Source organism: Hypanus sabinus, chromosome 13, assembly GCF_030144855.1.
Source record: "Hypanus sabinus isolate sHypSab1 chromosome 13, sHypSab1.hap1, whole genome shotgun sequence".
NCBI lineage: Eukaryota > Metazoa > Chordata > Chondrichthyes > Myliobatiformes > Dasyatidae > Hypanus > Hypanus sabinus.
Genome location: NC_082718.1, coordinates 101,554,211 through 101,569,602, shown reverse-complemented (window position 1 = coordinate 101,569,602; position 15,392 = coordinate 101,554,211). Strand labels below are relative to the sequence as shown.

At 37.2% G+C, this 15,392-nt stretch overlaps 1 protein-coding gene across 1 annotated transcript in view; it reads left to right on the top strand.

The window, feature by feature from the left end:
* The window catches only part of rfc5 (replication factor C (activator 1) 5), a 93,585-nt gene that overhangs the window by 32,483 nt on the left and 45,710 nt on the right, over positions 1 to 15,392 (top strand). The window contains exons 3-4 of the mRNA XM_059988305.1: positions 397 to 533; positions 7,283 to 7,362. Of these exons, the coding sequence (XP_059844288.1) occupies positions 397 to 533; positions 7,283 to 7,362 (217 nt within the window). The remainder of the gene's footprint in view (positions 1 to 396; positions 534 to 7,282; positions 7,363 to 15,392) is intronic.

Here is a 15,392-nt window from a genome sequence, read left to right as displayed (position 1 = left end):
ACTTCAAGCATCTGCAGTTCCCCCTCCCCCCCCCCCCCCAGATTTTTAGCATGGTACTTCAAAAGAGATATTTCCAAACCTTGTAGATTTGTTCTACTTGCAAGGTGTCTTAGATACGATCTATTTAATTTAAAAGCTGTGTTCAATAGGTGTGAATATTACCACTGTATTTTTCTACTTATGAAACTAGAGTAATCATTTTTTCCACCTTACAAGAAAATCTACAAATGGTTTACTTTAAATGACTTAATATTTGCAAATGATAAATAATTTATTTTCCAAAGATTCAAGATGCATTTTACAGTTAACCTATATTTTACATGTGAACCTATTATTTAACAATGTAAGCTTAAACAACACAACCAAAATAAAATTATTTGGACTTGTTTGTTATAGTTGAGCGATTTATCAATGAAGATCGGCTCCCTCATCTGTTATTCTATGGACCACCAGGAACTGGGAAAACATCTACCATATTGGCTTGTGCCAAGCGACTTTATAAGGACAAAGAATTAAATTCAATGGTTTTAGAGGTAACAATTAAAGTTTTTGGAATTCTAACATAATTTAGTGAGGTTTGGGGAACTTTAATAATACAATGTTGTTTCCCATTTATAAATAGATTTTACAAGGACACATTTGGCTCAGGCAGTAAGTGATGATTTACTTATGTTTTTCAGTACAGGAGATGCAGAATTCAAGATAGCAGTCAGAGCATTTCTCATGGATCAGTGCTGAGACAATTTTTACCACATTAATAACATAAATAAGAGGGGGAAGATTTTGAGCTCTAGAGCCCCCTCACTGTTCAGTGCAATTGTGGTTGATCTTGAAACTCAATATCACTTTCTTACCATATAAGACTATAGGAGCAGATTTAGGCCATTTGGCTCATTTCATTCAAGTTTTCTCTCAGCCCCAATCTCCTGCCTTCTGCCCATATCCCTTCATGCCCTGACCAATCAATAATTTATCAGCCTTTGCCTTAAATACACATGAAGACTCCATAGCTGCCTGTGGCAATGAATTTCACAGATTCATCTTTCTCTGGCTAAAGAAATTCCATCTCATCTCTATTCTAAAAGGACACCTCTCTATTCTGAGGCCATGTCCTCTGTTCTTAGACTCTCTCACCATAGGAAACGTCCTCTCCACATCCATTCTATCAAGGCCTATCAGCATTCGATCGGTTTCAATGAGCTCACCCCAAATTTTCTTTTTCCAATATTTTTATTAGTTTCTACATAGAATAGAGTACAGAAAGTGTATATAAAAGGTCAAAAAAGATTTTAAAAAACTACCAATTACATTATATCTGTTCATAATAACAATCTCATTACCATGTATTCATATAAGTTAATCAGTAGTTATATTGAACTATACTAATTGAACTATACTGTTGACGCGTGGCCAAGTGCTCTGACCAATGCACATTGCTCTGCGACGACACTGATGCCAAGCTGTATGGGTCCTAATGCCTCTCCCTTAGACAACATCGGTGGCGTGAAGAGGGGAGACTTGCAGCTTGGGCAACTGCCGGTCTTCCATAAAAAATAAACTTTGCCCAGGCTTGCACCCTGGAAACTTTCCAAGGTGCAAATCCATAGTCTATCGAGACTAATGGAGGCCTACTACTAATTTTTACAAAAAAAAAGAATCTGACCCCTACCAAGACTGAAGCTGTTCATTAAGGAGAACAGAAGGTAAAATACCTTCTCATATAATAAAAATTAATAAGAGCCAACATCTGAGTTTAAACAACAAATTGAAGGTTTTGCAAATAATTCAGAAAAGGTCCCTGCAATGTTTGAAAGTTTTGACGAGATCCAGAAATCGAATGACGAATCTTCTCTAAATCTAAACATGACATAACGTCACATAACCATTGAGCATGAGTAGGAGGAAAATCATCTTTCCATTTAAACAAAAGCGTCCGCCTAGCTATAAGAGAGCTAAGGCCAAAATATGTAAATCAGATGCCTACCCCTCATTTTCTGAATTCAAGTGAATACACGCCCAGAGCCATCAAATGTTCTTCCTATGACAAGCCATTCAATCTTGGTATCATTTTTGTGAACCTCCTTTGAACCTTCTGCATTTTGAGCACATCCCTTCTTAGGTAGCGGGCCCAAAACCTCTCACAGTACTCCAAGTGAGGCCTCACCAATGCTTTACCATTACATCCTTTCTTTTATATTCTAGTCCTCTTGAAATGAATGCTAACATTGCATTTGCCTTCCTTATCACAGGCTCAAACCTGCAAATTAACCTTTCAGGAATCCCGTACAAGGACTTCCAAGTCTCTTTGCACCTCAGTTTTTTTTTTGTATTCTCTCTCCATTTAGAAAATAGACAACCCTTTCATTTCTTCTACCAAAGTGCATGATCATACACTTGCTGACATTGTATTCCATCTGCCTTTCTTCATCCATTCTTCTAATCTAAGTCCTTCTGTAGCCTCCTTATTTTCTTAAAACTACCTGCCCCTCCACCTTTTCTCATATCATCTGCAAACTTTGCAACAAAGCCATCAATTCCATCATCCAAATCATTGACATATAACATAAAAAGAATCAGTCCCAACACAGACCCCTGTGCAACACCACTAGTCACCGGCAGCTAGCCAGAAAAGGCTCCCTTAATTCCCACTCTTTGCCTCCTGCTAATCAGTCATTGCTTTATCCATGCTGGAATCTTTCCTGTAATACCATGGGCTTTAGCTTGTAAAGCAGCCTCGTGTGGCACCTTGTCAAAGGCCATCTGAAAATCTAAGTACACATCAACCAGTTCTCCTTTGCCCATCCTGTTTGTTATTTCTTCAAATATTTCTTGATATATCCCCTGATATTTCTAATATCCAAAAAATATGTTGACCTGATTGTTGATTGCAATCCATGACTGTGCCTTTATAGCGCTCTTGAGCAGAAAATTTCAATGGTTCAGTGAGGAAATGTTTCCATGTTTGAGTCTGTGATCCCAACTTCTTGAATGCTCAGCCAGCAGTAATATTCCCTGATTCCATCTCATTGAGCCTTCTAGGAATTGTGTGATTCAATAACATCATTCTTCTGTACAAATAGACGTTTAGCCAGCTTAATTTCTTCTCCTGTTACCTGACCTGTTATCCCGCAACAGGTCTGGTGAGTTTGCATGGGGTTCCCTCAAAACAAATGCATTCTTTTTTGGTGAAGACACAAATATAGAGTACTAAAGGTGTAGTCTAACCAAAACACTGTAAGACCATAAGACATAGGAGCAAAATTAGGCCACTCAGCCCATGAGTCCACTCCACCATTTCATCGTGACTGATCCTATATCCCATTCAACCCTGTACACCTGCTCCCTCATCATATCCCTTGATGCTCTGACCAATCAGGCATCTATCAACTTATGATTTAAGTATACCCACGGACTTGGCCTCCATTGCAGTCTGTGGCAGAGCATTCCACAAATTCATCACTCTTCGGCTAAAAAAATTCTTCCTTCTGTTCTAAAAGGTCATCCCTCAATTTTGAGGCTGTGCCCTGTAATTTTGGATACCCCCACCAGAGGAAACATCTAATCCACATTCACCCTATCTAGTCCTTTCAACCTTCGGATTCTTCTAAATTCCAGTGACTATAGGCCCAAAGCTGCCAATGCTCCTCATATGTTAATCCCTTAATTTCTGGAATCATCCTTGTGACATTTTAGCTCCTATACTCAAGAAGAAGAATAGTTTACAAGGTATTGGTGAAAGAGCTGGAGAATGTGCTTGTTTTACTCAGACACAATAGAAGTAATAGAATGGATGTCCATTGCCTGTGCTATATATAATATGCCTACTATTCTAATGGCCTCAGAACAGAGCAGGTGTGAACCCTGGGAACTGGGTGCTTCCTTGTTGTTTTCATTAAGTAACCAGAAAACCTTGAGCGGTCAGAGGAATGAATACTTCTTGATAGAAATGAAAACCTTAAAAACCAGTCTCCATGTATTTTTAACCTAATATGAAACAAATTAAACTTTTGATGTTGATTCCTGCTGAGATTTACCATCTTCGTGTGATTACTGATCAGTGAATATTTAGCTGGTGCATTTGTGTGAGGATTTTGAGAAAAGCTCTTAATGATCCAAAAGCATGCATTCATTACCAAATCAGAATCGGGTTTAATATCACCAGCATATGTTGTAAAATTTGTTAACTTTACAGCAGCAATACAATGAAATGTATGTTAAATAAATATGGGGGGGGGGGAGCTAAATTACTGTAAGTTTATGTATATATAAATATTTACTGTAATTTAGTTTTATAGATTTTGAATAGTTCAGTTAAAATAAGTTGAGCAAAGAAAAAAAAACAAAAAAAGTGGTGAGAGATCAATGTCCATTAGAAATCAGATGGTGGAGGGGAAGAGGCTGTATTTGAATCACTGAGTGTGTGCCTTCAGTCTTTTCTACCTCCTTCCCAATGGTAACAATGAAAAGGTGGTATATCCTGGGTGGTGGGGGTCCTTAATGATGGGCGCCGCCTTCCAAAGGCACTGCTACTTAAAGATATCTTGGAAACTTGCAGATGAAAAGTGGCCCATCAAAATGGGTGTTTGAAGGATGTTACTGTTTTCTTTTAATAAAATCAGTATTTTCAAGAATTACTAGAGATGTGGTAGGGGAGGAGACTGACATTTGAAAAGCTGTACAAGTATTAAAAATGGAAATTTACCTGAAAAAAGAAAATAATAATAAACCAAATCCTTGTTTAAAGGGTATTTGATTGTAAACAAGATTTATCCTTTTAATTTCATAGTTTTCTCATTCCAATTACGTTAACATGTTTAACCATAGGTCATGATTCTTTTTCAGCCTTTTGATTCTAACAAGCAGTTACGGTGGTAGAAAGGATATTTTGAAACTCATTTTATGATGTAAAATTACATTCTTTTCAATCCTGTGAAGAGCAAAATTCACATCAAATAATGTGTGTCACACTATAACCTTCTGGCAAGCATAGCAGTTGGAAAGACCAAGAAGTGTATTGGTGCAAACAGAAATAAAGACCTAAATGTGGAGTGAAAATGTGTAATATTGACTTCAGATCTAAGGAAATTATGTTATCAGTAAATACAGCAAATTATGTATTCTTAAAGGAACAACTATACTTAAGCCTATACTTTGGTTTTGTTTTTTTTCATTAAATCTGATGATCCAGGAAAACTAAAAAATAAAACTAAAAATAACGAAGATACTGAACGGATAGGCAGCATTTTTCGAGAAACAGTTCATGTTTAAGGATGATGATTTCTCTGCTGAAATTTCGATCTGCAACTGTGTTGATGACTATACCAGAAAGGGCAATTAGTATGTCCTGAAACAGAAAATGATGGATGAAATGGGGGATCCACTCCCTACTGAAGTCTAGGATTGCAGTGTTCAAATCAGGTGGCCCTATCCTTTACAACAGTGGTTTTCAAACTTTTATGAGTTACCGCCCCCTTGGCTCTCAGCCTACATCCCCAGCACACTTTCCAGTCATTATTAAAAAAAACTATAAAGAATCTAGATTTTCAATGCAAAGTGAAAGAAAATATCAAATGCATATTTAAAGCAGTGACAAATAATTGCAAAAGTTGTTCAAATCTATTTAAAGCTCCAAATAAATTGTTTATTTAATTACATTAAAAACCATTTTCATCAACAATTTTAGAGGGTACTTTAGTAGTCCAACTATTCACTACTTCATTGAAACCATGCTCCACTAAATGTGATGTTGCAAAGGCAGTAAAGAACTTCATGTTCTTATTCCATAGTGCAGGGTAGATTTCTTTCTGCAGCCAAACGTTTGATGTGATTATTTGAACCTTGGCTTCAGCTCAAAGTCATTTTGTTGCAAAATCTGTTCTTCCTCCATCCTTCTGTGAATTCATCATTACAACTGTTCAGGAATGGATTTATTACCCAAAGTAGAATTTGTGAATACCATCATCTGGTATTCAGAAAGAAGCCTGCAGATGCTGGAATTCTTTCCTTTTCTTCCAACTCAGAGAGGCTTGGAAATTGGAAAAGGTCATGTCAGCCAATGTTGCACTTAAATAAGATTAACTTGGACAGAAATATGAAGACAACTGATTTGACTTTGACTTTTAGGCGTTGTTTCCTAGCAATTGAAGATCAATATCACTAAACTTTGCGAATAATTCTGACAAATAAGCAAGATCATGCTGTTGTCTGTGAATTGTCACTAATTTTTATCATTGCACCATAGAACGCATCCTATCCGGATGCATCACAGCTTGGTATGGCAACTGTTCTGCCCATGATCATAAGAAACTGTAGAGTTCTGGATACAACTCTGCATGTCATGGAAACCGGCCTCCCCCCATAGACTGTGTCTATACTTCTCACTGCCTTTGTAAAGCAGCCAACATAATCAAAGACCACTCACCCTGGACATGCTCTCTCCCTTTTGATGCTGCAGAAGCCTGAAAACACATACCATGGTGATCAAGGAAAGCTTCCATCCTGCTGTTATTAGGCTATTGAATAGTTCCCTAGTACAATAGAATGGACTCTTGACCTCACAATCAATCTTGTTATGACCTTGCACCTTACTGTCCATCCACACTGCATTTTCTCTGTGGCTGTTATATGTTATTGTGTACTGCTTTATTTCACTGTTATAATGAATGGTCTGCGAGACAATTTTCCCCACTGCACCCAGGTACACGGGACAATAATAAACCAAGTTACCAATTAATTTGTCACCTGAAACATAGACTTTGCTTTTCTCTTTCTACTGGCTGTCCTGTACAGATTCTTCTCCCATTTTCTCTTGTCCCTATGTGACTGAAATCCATATGAGTGAGAAGTCACACCTAATTCAGTACAGCTGCTGAAAAAATTGTAATGATGTAATCAGTAGATATTTCTTGAGGTTTGAGAGCTTCTATTCCATCTTTCAGGTTTACTTCCCCATTGGAAATATAAGTTCTCGATTTAGTTAAAGTTGAGTTGAAGTACTAATGGTTACTTAGAGAATGTATGAATAATAGTAAATTTAATAAGACTCTTTCTCAGATGCATTCATGGAGAAATGGAGGACTACTCAGACAGGGATGGGGGACCTTAATTGCTGCCCGAATTGCCAGCGGTATAATGGCAAGTCAGCAGTCAGATGCATTATATATTAATATATATACGTTCCATCATTAAGGCAGGTTAGTCAGTGAGCATTTTAGTACATGCCTGCAAGTCAATAACAGGCATGGAGTTTATTTCATACTGTAACATTATTTTGCATTTTCAGCTGAATGCCTCCGATGACCGAGGTATTGACTCAGTCCGTGGACCAATATTGAACTTTGCCAGTACCAGAACAATTTTCAAGTAAGTACTTCTTGACTTCAGTTCTTGAAGAAGTCTGCAAGTTGTGATACATTAGCTACGAAATTCAGTGAAACAAAAAAAAATCTAAATTTTCACATGTACCTGGAAAAAGTATACTTGAGCGAACTTTGTAATCCTATCTACTCTTCTAAAAGGTAGTTTCTTCTGGTAGGTTATCAGATGCCTTTTGATACTTGCTTGCACTGTGACTTCTATGGTTGTGGTTCACTAATAATATTTCTTGAACGTGTACAATTTCGCAATCTAATACAATATAATCTCTTTCTCCTTTCCATTAAATTAGTTCATTGATATATTTAAGAATGAAGATCTTGTCCATTTTTCAAAAGGAAGTACTTTTTAATATGCCCCTGCAGTGGTCGGTAACTGTCATTTATTCTTCAATGAGATGTGGTATTGTTTATTGCCCAATCCTGAGAGGACTAGAATATAAAAGCAAGTATGCAGTGCTGAAGCTTTGTAAGGTGTTGCTCAGACCGCATTTGGAGTATTGTGAGCAGTTTCAGGCCCCTGTCTAAGAAATGATGTGCAGGCATTGGAGAAGGTCCAGAGGAAGTTCATGAGAATTATCCTGGGAATTAAAGTAATGTATGAAGAGCATTTGATGGATCTGGGCCTGTACCCATTGGACTTTAGAGGAATGAGGGAGGATCTCATTGAAACCTATCGAATATTGAAAGGCCTAAATAGAATGCATGTGGAGAGGTTGCTTCCTATCGTGGGGAAGTCTAGGACCATAGGATATGGCTTCAGAATAGGACATCCCTTTTGAACAGAGATGAGGAAGAATTTTGTTAACAGAAAATGGTGAATCTGTGGAATTCTTCACCACAGCTAGCTGTGGAGGCCAAGTCATTGAGTAAATATAAAGTGGGGGTTGATAGGTTCTTTATTAGTAAGGGCATCAAAAGTTATGGAGAGAAAACAGAATGGGGTTGAGAAGGATAATGAATCAACCATGATGGAATGGTGGAGCAGATTTGATGGGTTGAATGTTGTAATTCTGATTCTGTGTTTTATGGTCAGTTGCTCCTGCCAAGTTGATGGTGAATCACCACCATAAGTTGTTGCCTGGGTACTTAAAAAATTCCCTCACATTGCTCTGATTTTTGACCTTGTAGCATTGAAGTGATATTTTCCTTCCAGGCATGAATGGTATGTGATTTGGAAAACTAAGTGGTGGCATATACATATATTCGATGCCTTTAATAAGCTATCGGTGTTGCAAGTTTCAGAGGTGTTCTTCAATATAAGTTTCCAAGTTGCATTGCATTATATAGATCAGTAGCTCCATAACTTTTTTGGGCAACCAGACCTTATCTCAGTGCTTCCCTCTTCCCGCCATTAAATAAAAACTATAAGGAATTTTGATATATGATGCCCTGTGAAAGAACATAGGAATTAACAAATTCAAAGCAGTGACAGATGCAAAAATTATTCAAATCTATTTAAAACTAGAAATAGAATTATTTATATTTAGTTACCTTTAAAAACAGTTTTCATCACCAATTTTAGAGGGTATATTAGTAGTCCTATGATTCACTGCTTCATTGTTTTTTCACCTTTCAATGAGATGGATGGGCTTGGTGCAGAGATATCAGCTTCTCAACATCAGGTTGAATGTCACTCAGGAGTCTGAGAACCCAACATTGAATAATTTGCAGTCTGTTTCTTTGTTTTGAAAGCAGTTGGGCAACTGTACTGAAACGAGACTCCACTAAACATAATGTTGGAAAGGCAATAAAAAAACATCTTTACCTTTTCCACAGTGCAGGACAGTGATCAGAGTTTTCTTTCTTCAACCAACAGGCATGATATGATTTTTTTTAAATCTTGGTTTCAGTTCAGTTATTTTGTAGTGAGATAAGTTCTTCTTCCATCCTTCCTGTTAATTCTTCATTACAAGTGTTCAGGGATAGACTTAATACCCAATTTGGATTGAGAGAAGATCCTGAAATTCCTCTGACATGTCCTTGTAAAGCTCACCCAGCTGGGCACAGTATACTTGAAGATCATCATCTGGTATTCTTTCTTTCTCTTCTAACTCAAAGAGTCTTGGAAATTGGAAAAGATCATGGCCAATGTTGCACTTAAATAAGGTTAACTTGGACAGAAAGGTGGAAACGGCTGATTTGACTTCGATAAGATACGCATCATTTCGTTGCATTTGAAGATAGATTTTATAAAACTTAGTGAATAATTCTGTCAAATAAGTAGTGTGTTGCCTAATATTATTGATTTGATTACTGAATGGAGCATTCGAGCCCTAAAAGAATTTTATCACAATTTCAAAAAGCACATGAAAGAGTCTCAGATCGTTTCCTTCTAAGAGCCTTCTGACTTTTGTGTGCAACAGCAAGCATGAAACTGTTCATCATTCTCAATACAAAGCTCTTAAAATAGTCAAGAACTGAGCGCATGGGGCTTGATTTTATTCAACACTTCGATAGCAGTATTTAATGATAATCAGTTAGGTCTTTGAGAAAAACTGTTGCCTGTGAATTACACAGTGAATGGTAAATATGTCAGGTAGAGCTTTTCTCAAGAAAGTAATAATGTGATGATAGGTGTCTTGTCATTGGTGGTATCCCATCTGATGCACAAAGAAAAATATTACTAATTTCTCATGATATGCCAGATATAGAAGAGATATATTGCTTTTCAACAAGAATAATGCATTTTAAACAAAGTCAAGAATGGTGGGTTAGCAAGAGTTAAGAGGATTAATGATCGTTGTAATCCATTTGGAGGCATTGGGGATCAAGATGTTTATAATAAGTAATTCATTTATTAAATTAAGCTTATAATCTCTTAGTTGCTGCTCTTGCTACTGAGGGACCCCTCCCCTCACTGTCCCCTTTATCTTTATCATCCCCTTTGGAACTCCCACCGCCTTCAGGGAGATGATATCACCCATGTTGTGAACCACTGATATAGATCATGCACATTGAAGTCATGATACGCTGGTGCTGATGGGAATCAAAGACATGGTAAATGGAATGTTAATCAAGCAGGCAGTTTGTTCCAACCAATGTGAGCTTTAATGGTGTTGAATCTATATTATTCCAGGCAAGTTAGCTATTCACTAGCACAGTTTGACTTGTGTCTTTCGAATAGAGGAAAAGCTTTTGGAAAGTCAATTAGTTGCTTGCCACAGAAAACTCAGTTTCTGACTTGCAACAAAAGCCATACTTCTTTAGCTACCTGATTTTGTTATTATCTGGTCATTGGTGTTTTAATCCTGATTCCAGTCGACTTCTAATTTATTTTGTCTTGCTGGTAGAAACTAAGCTGAAGCAAGAAATGGGTTATTCATGAAGAAGTGCCACACTGTAAGGATTGTTGCTGACATCTTCCAATACTGTGATAATAAGGAGTAACCATGTGAAATGTTTTTTTGCTTTGTCCAGATAGGATGTTCATGGTTAATTGTAGTGTAAGAGCTGTGTCATTAAAAGCAATAATATTAGCAATAAATATAACAATAATAATGAGGTACATTTAACTCTGGGGCACAGCTGAATGTCAGGGCATTTAACTCCTTAATAAGGATAAGGTAGGCCGACTGTATCTTTTTTAGGGATACAGTGCCTATCCTGTCCACCTAACTGTGCCACCCTGCAACCCATCAATTTAACCCTAGCCTCATACAGGACAATTTACAATGACCAATTAACCTACTAACCCAGTTGTCTTCAGAATATGGAAGGACACCAGAGCATTCAGAGGAAACCCACGTGCATATGGGAAGAATGGATGAGCTTCCTTATAGAGGATGTCAGAATTGAACTCCAAACTCCGATGCCTCTAGCTATAATAGCATCATGCGAACTGCTATGCTACTATGACTTGATAGTATCAGATTGAGTAAATCTGATTGGTAGAAGACTGGCTTCCATAATAGTTCACTCTCCAACAATCAGCCCTCCTTATCCGCAAATTCCATGTGCATGAATTCAACCAACTGCCAATCGCGAAAACCCGGAAGTGTTCTTCCAACACTTGTTGTTCGAGCATGTACAGACTTCTTTTTCTTGTCATTGTTCTCTAAACAATGCAGTATAACAACTATTTTACATAGCATTTAGATTGTATTAGGCATTATAAGTAATCTAGAGATGATTTAAAGTAAATGGGAGGGTGTGCGTGGGTTATCATGGATTGGGATTGAAAAAAAATTGGAAGTTCTCTTACTAAGTAAGTCGGAACAGGTACATCCGGTATTATTTAGCGTCAGTTTGTCATGCGTTTGTCTTAGTATATAGTATATATTTTACCTTTCTATGCATATAAAACACTTGAGAACGTATGATTCAGCATCGGGCTCGGGAACAGAAGTTTCCAAGTTCAATCCAATGACAGACTGCTCCCGAGGGCGTTCTCCACCGTGCCGGGTTGATGTGGAGGATCAAAAACTCAAAACCCCAAAACCCAGTAATTAAACCACTGCGTTGCTTAGTAATAATTGTAGCTTTCACCGGGGCAGAGTCTTTTTCACTTTATCCTTTAAAATTGTTCCGATCATTGACCGACATAGCCTAACTCTTTTCCAATGACCGATGGCATTTCACCTCTTTTCGATCGCTTTATTATTTCCACTTTATTTTCAATCATGATCGTGATTATTTTCGTGAACAGAAACACTGTGGATTCAGAGCTTTGACGCTGGGTCCTAATGTCCATCACACTGAGACAGGTTGAATAAGGGACTCGAGCATCCGCGAATTTTAGTATCCGCAAGGGGTCCCGGAACCAATCGCTCGCGGATAGGGAGGGCCGACTGTAACTAAATATTGTTTCAGACTCCACAGGCTTGTCCTTTGCACTTGTATCATGAGCTCAGAAATGCTCAGGATAGAATTATCATATCTTATTCTGTCCATTGGCTGTTTAATTGTCCATTGCCAATCATGATTGATGTGAGAGAGCTATAGAGTTTTGATCCATTAGCTCTGTCTGCAGCATGCTGCTTTGCTATTTATTGTACACATATTGATTCCAAACATAGCTTCATCCGGTTGTTAGGTATTCCCACTGCTGCTGCTGGCATGTTTTTCGTATTCCTCCACATGGAACCTGGCAATAGAGATTCGGGAGAAACATTCAGTAGTTCTTTTCCTCATGATTGACTAATGTATTTCATGGATACATAGTTTTAAACCACAAGATTTGTTCTAAATCTTTGCCATCTCGTATGGCAATGCCACACAGTGGAAGATGTTGTCTGCAGGACAACTGCCATTTTTTCCCCACAGGATGGTGTGAGCTTCTCTTCTGATACTCTGGATAATGTGGAAAAGCCTATTATTCCTTTAAAAAGGAAAAATAGGTTTTTGCCCCTAGTAGGTTCATATATAGCTGCCCCTAGGCCAGCCTTTCTCAACCTTTTTGCCTTGGAGGAACCCTTAAAATAATTTTCAGGTATTGGGGAACCCCTGTGTAAAAATTATTATATCTACAGCTTACGGTACATTAGTATGATCAGTAAGTTGTAGATAGAATAATCCAAAAATAATTGTCAATGCTCTTTTGAGTAGAGATTGAACTTTTAGCCAACATTTCTTGAAAAATAAAACACAGGTAGTTAAGCATAGCTTACCTGTCTTGAAATTAATCTTCCCCTTGCATAAATTTTTAAAACTCATGAGGCAAACATTAACAAATTTCTGTTAAATAACTAGCTTAAACCAAAATGGGATTTACATTTTCTAAAGCTAGGCTCGGTAGATCTAATTTAAATAAAGGTTGTAAATTGATTTTAATTATTGCTGTTTACAACATGAAACTTTATTTGCAATGTTGAAGCAGTGTGTGTGTTGTGACAACGTTAGGATTTTCTTTTTTGCAAGAGAAATGAAACCTCTCATGCAGCTAACCATTGACGTGGCACCATCAGTACAGATGCCAATAGTTCCTCCAAGACAGAAATCTTATTTCCAGATATGAAGACTAAACATCAGATATATCTTGGCCTTTGTTTCTTTCGGGTAGCTCTTCACAAAAGAAAAGGTTTTCTTGAATTTCCCCATCATTTACAAATCTAACAAATGCTACAACATGACTTTTATTGGTGTAGTCTGTTGACTCAACAGCCTGGATAGAGAAGCTGTTGTCTTTCAGTTTATCACACAAAACCCCTTCGGCATCATGTGGCATGTCATCAGTATCAACTTATCATACTGTTTGAAACTGAAACCTTTTCTTTTTTTAAAAATATTTTATTTTGTAATTTTCTTCAAACTACAATGAAGAAAACAAAATCAATAATATATATAGAGGGAGCTTTGCCATAGAAACAAAAATAACAATAATACATGTCTTAACAAATGAGCGTCACCCATAGTAAAAAAGGGGAAAAAAAGAGAAAAAAAAAGAAAAGCACCCAATCCATCACCTATCCAACTCCAAGCCAACCATTATATAAGATACACTTTTATTACCCCAGAACTACATAGTGTAATAAAAAAAAAGGGGGGGGCAGCTTGCTACCTGGTCAGAGAAAAACAGAAGTAAAAAAAAAGCTGGAAATGTAGGGTCTGATTATCAAGGAAAAAAAGAACAAACACCTGTCAATCTAGGTGAGAGTTATGAAAAAATTTGAGAAAAGATCCCCACATCCTATGGAACTTTATGTCAGAATTAGAAAGTGAGTAGTGAATCTTTTCAAGATCTAAACAAGACATAATATCCCTAAGCCATTGAGCATGGGTAGGGGGAACTACATCTCTCCATTTGAGTACTGCTCGTCTGGCTAGAAGAGAGGCAAAAGACAATGTTCGTTGTTTAGCAGGGGTCAGATGCTTGTCAGGGCCTCGAAGAATACCAAAAAGAGCGATCAAAGGATCAGGTTCCAAATGACAATTTAATATAGAAGATAAAGTTAAAAAAACATCTTTCCAAAATTTTTCCGGAGTAGGACAGGCCCAATACAAATGGAAAAGGGAGGCCTCACCTCCTTTGCATTTGTCGCAGCAGGGACTAATATCAGGATAGGACTTAACCAATTTGGTTTTGGACATATGAGCCCTGTGGACGACTTTAAACTGCAGGAGACAATGACGAGCACATAAAGAGATTGAATTGACGGATTTAAGAACTTAATCCCAAACCTTGTCGGACAAAGAAAAACCTAAGTCATGCTCCCAAGCAGTTTTAATTTTATCACCAGGGGCTCGTCTGAGAATCATAAATTTAACACGACTAGTAGAAATTACGCCTTTGCCCAAAGGGTTCATTTGAAGAAACAAGTCTACAACATTTTTATCAGGTTGTTCAGGAAAATGTGGTATTAAAGGGCTAATAAAATGTCTAATTTGAAGGTATCTGAAAAAAATGAGTATTCAGTAAATTAAACTTTATAGACAACTGTTCAAAAGACGCAAACCGATTGTCTATAAAAAGATCTTCAAAACGCCTGATACCTCTCCTACACCAGTCTTGAAATGTGGAATCCTGCATAGACGGTTGAAATAAATGATTGTATAGAATAGGACTAGAGAGGGAAAAACTATAAAGACCATGGTATTTTCTAAATTGAGCCCATATTCTCAGAGTATGCCTGATTACAGGATTAATAATAGATTTTGGCAATTGGCAAGGAAGAACAAATCCAAGTAAAGTTGGAATAGATAATTTCTTATAAGCGTTTAATTCCATTGCCACCCATGTTGGACAGACAGACTGATTATAAAAGTAGGACCAAAAGATATTATGAATATTGCTGCCCAATGATATGAATGAAAATTAGGCAACGCCAAGCCACCTTCTCTTTTAGGCTTTTGGAGATGAGCTTTATTGAGTCTGGGCTGTTTACCCTTCCACAGGTATGACGAGATAATAGTATCTAAAGAATCAAAAAAAAAACTTTAGGAATAAATATAGGTAAAGATTGAAATAAGTATAAAAACTTAGGTAGAATATACATTTTAATTACATTAATTCGCCCAATTAAAGACATGGAGAGAGGTGACCACTGTGCTAATCTCTGTTTTGTAAAATTTAAAAGATTG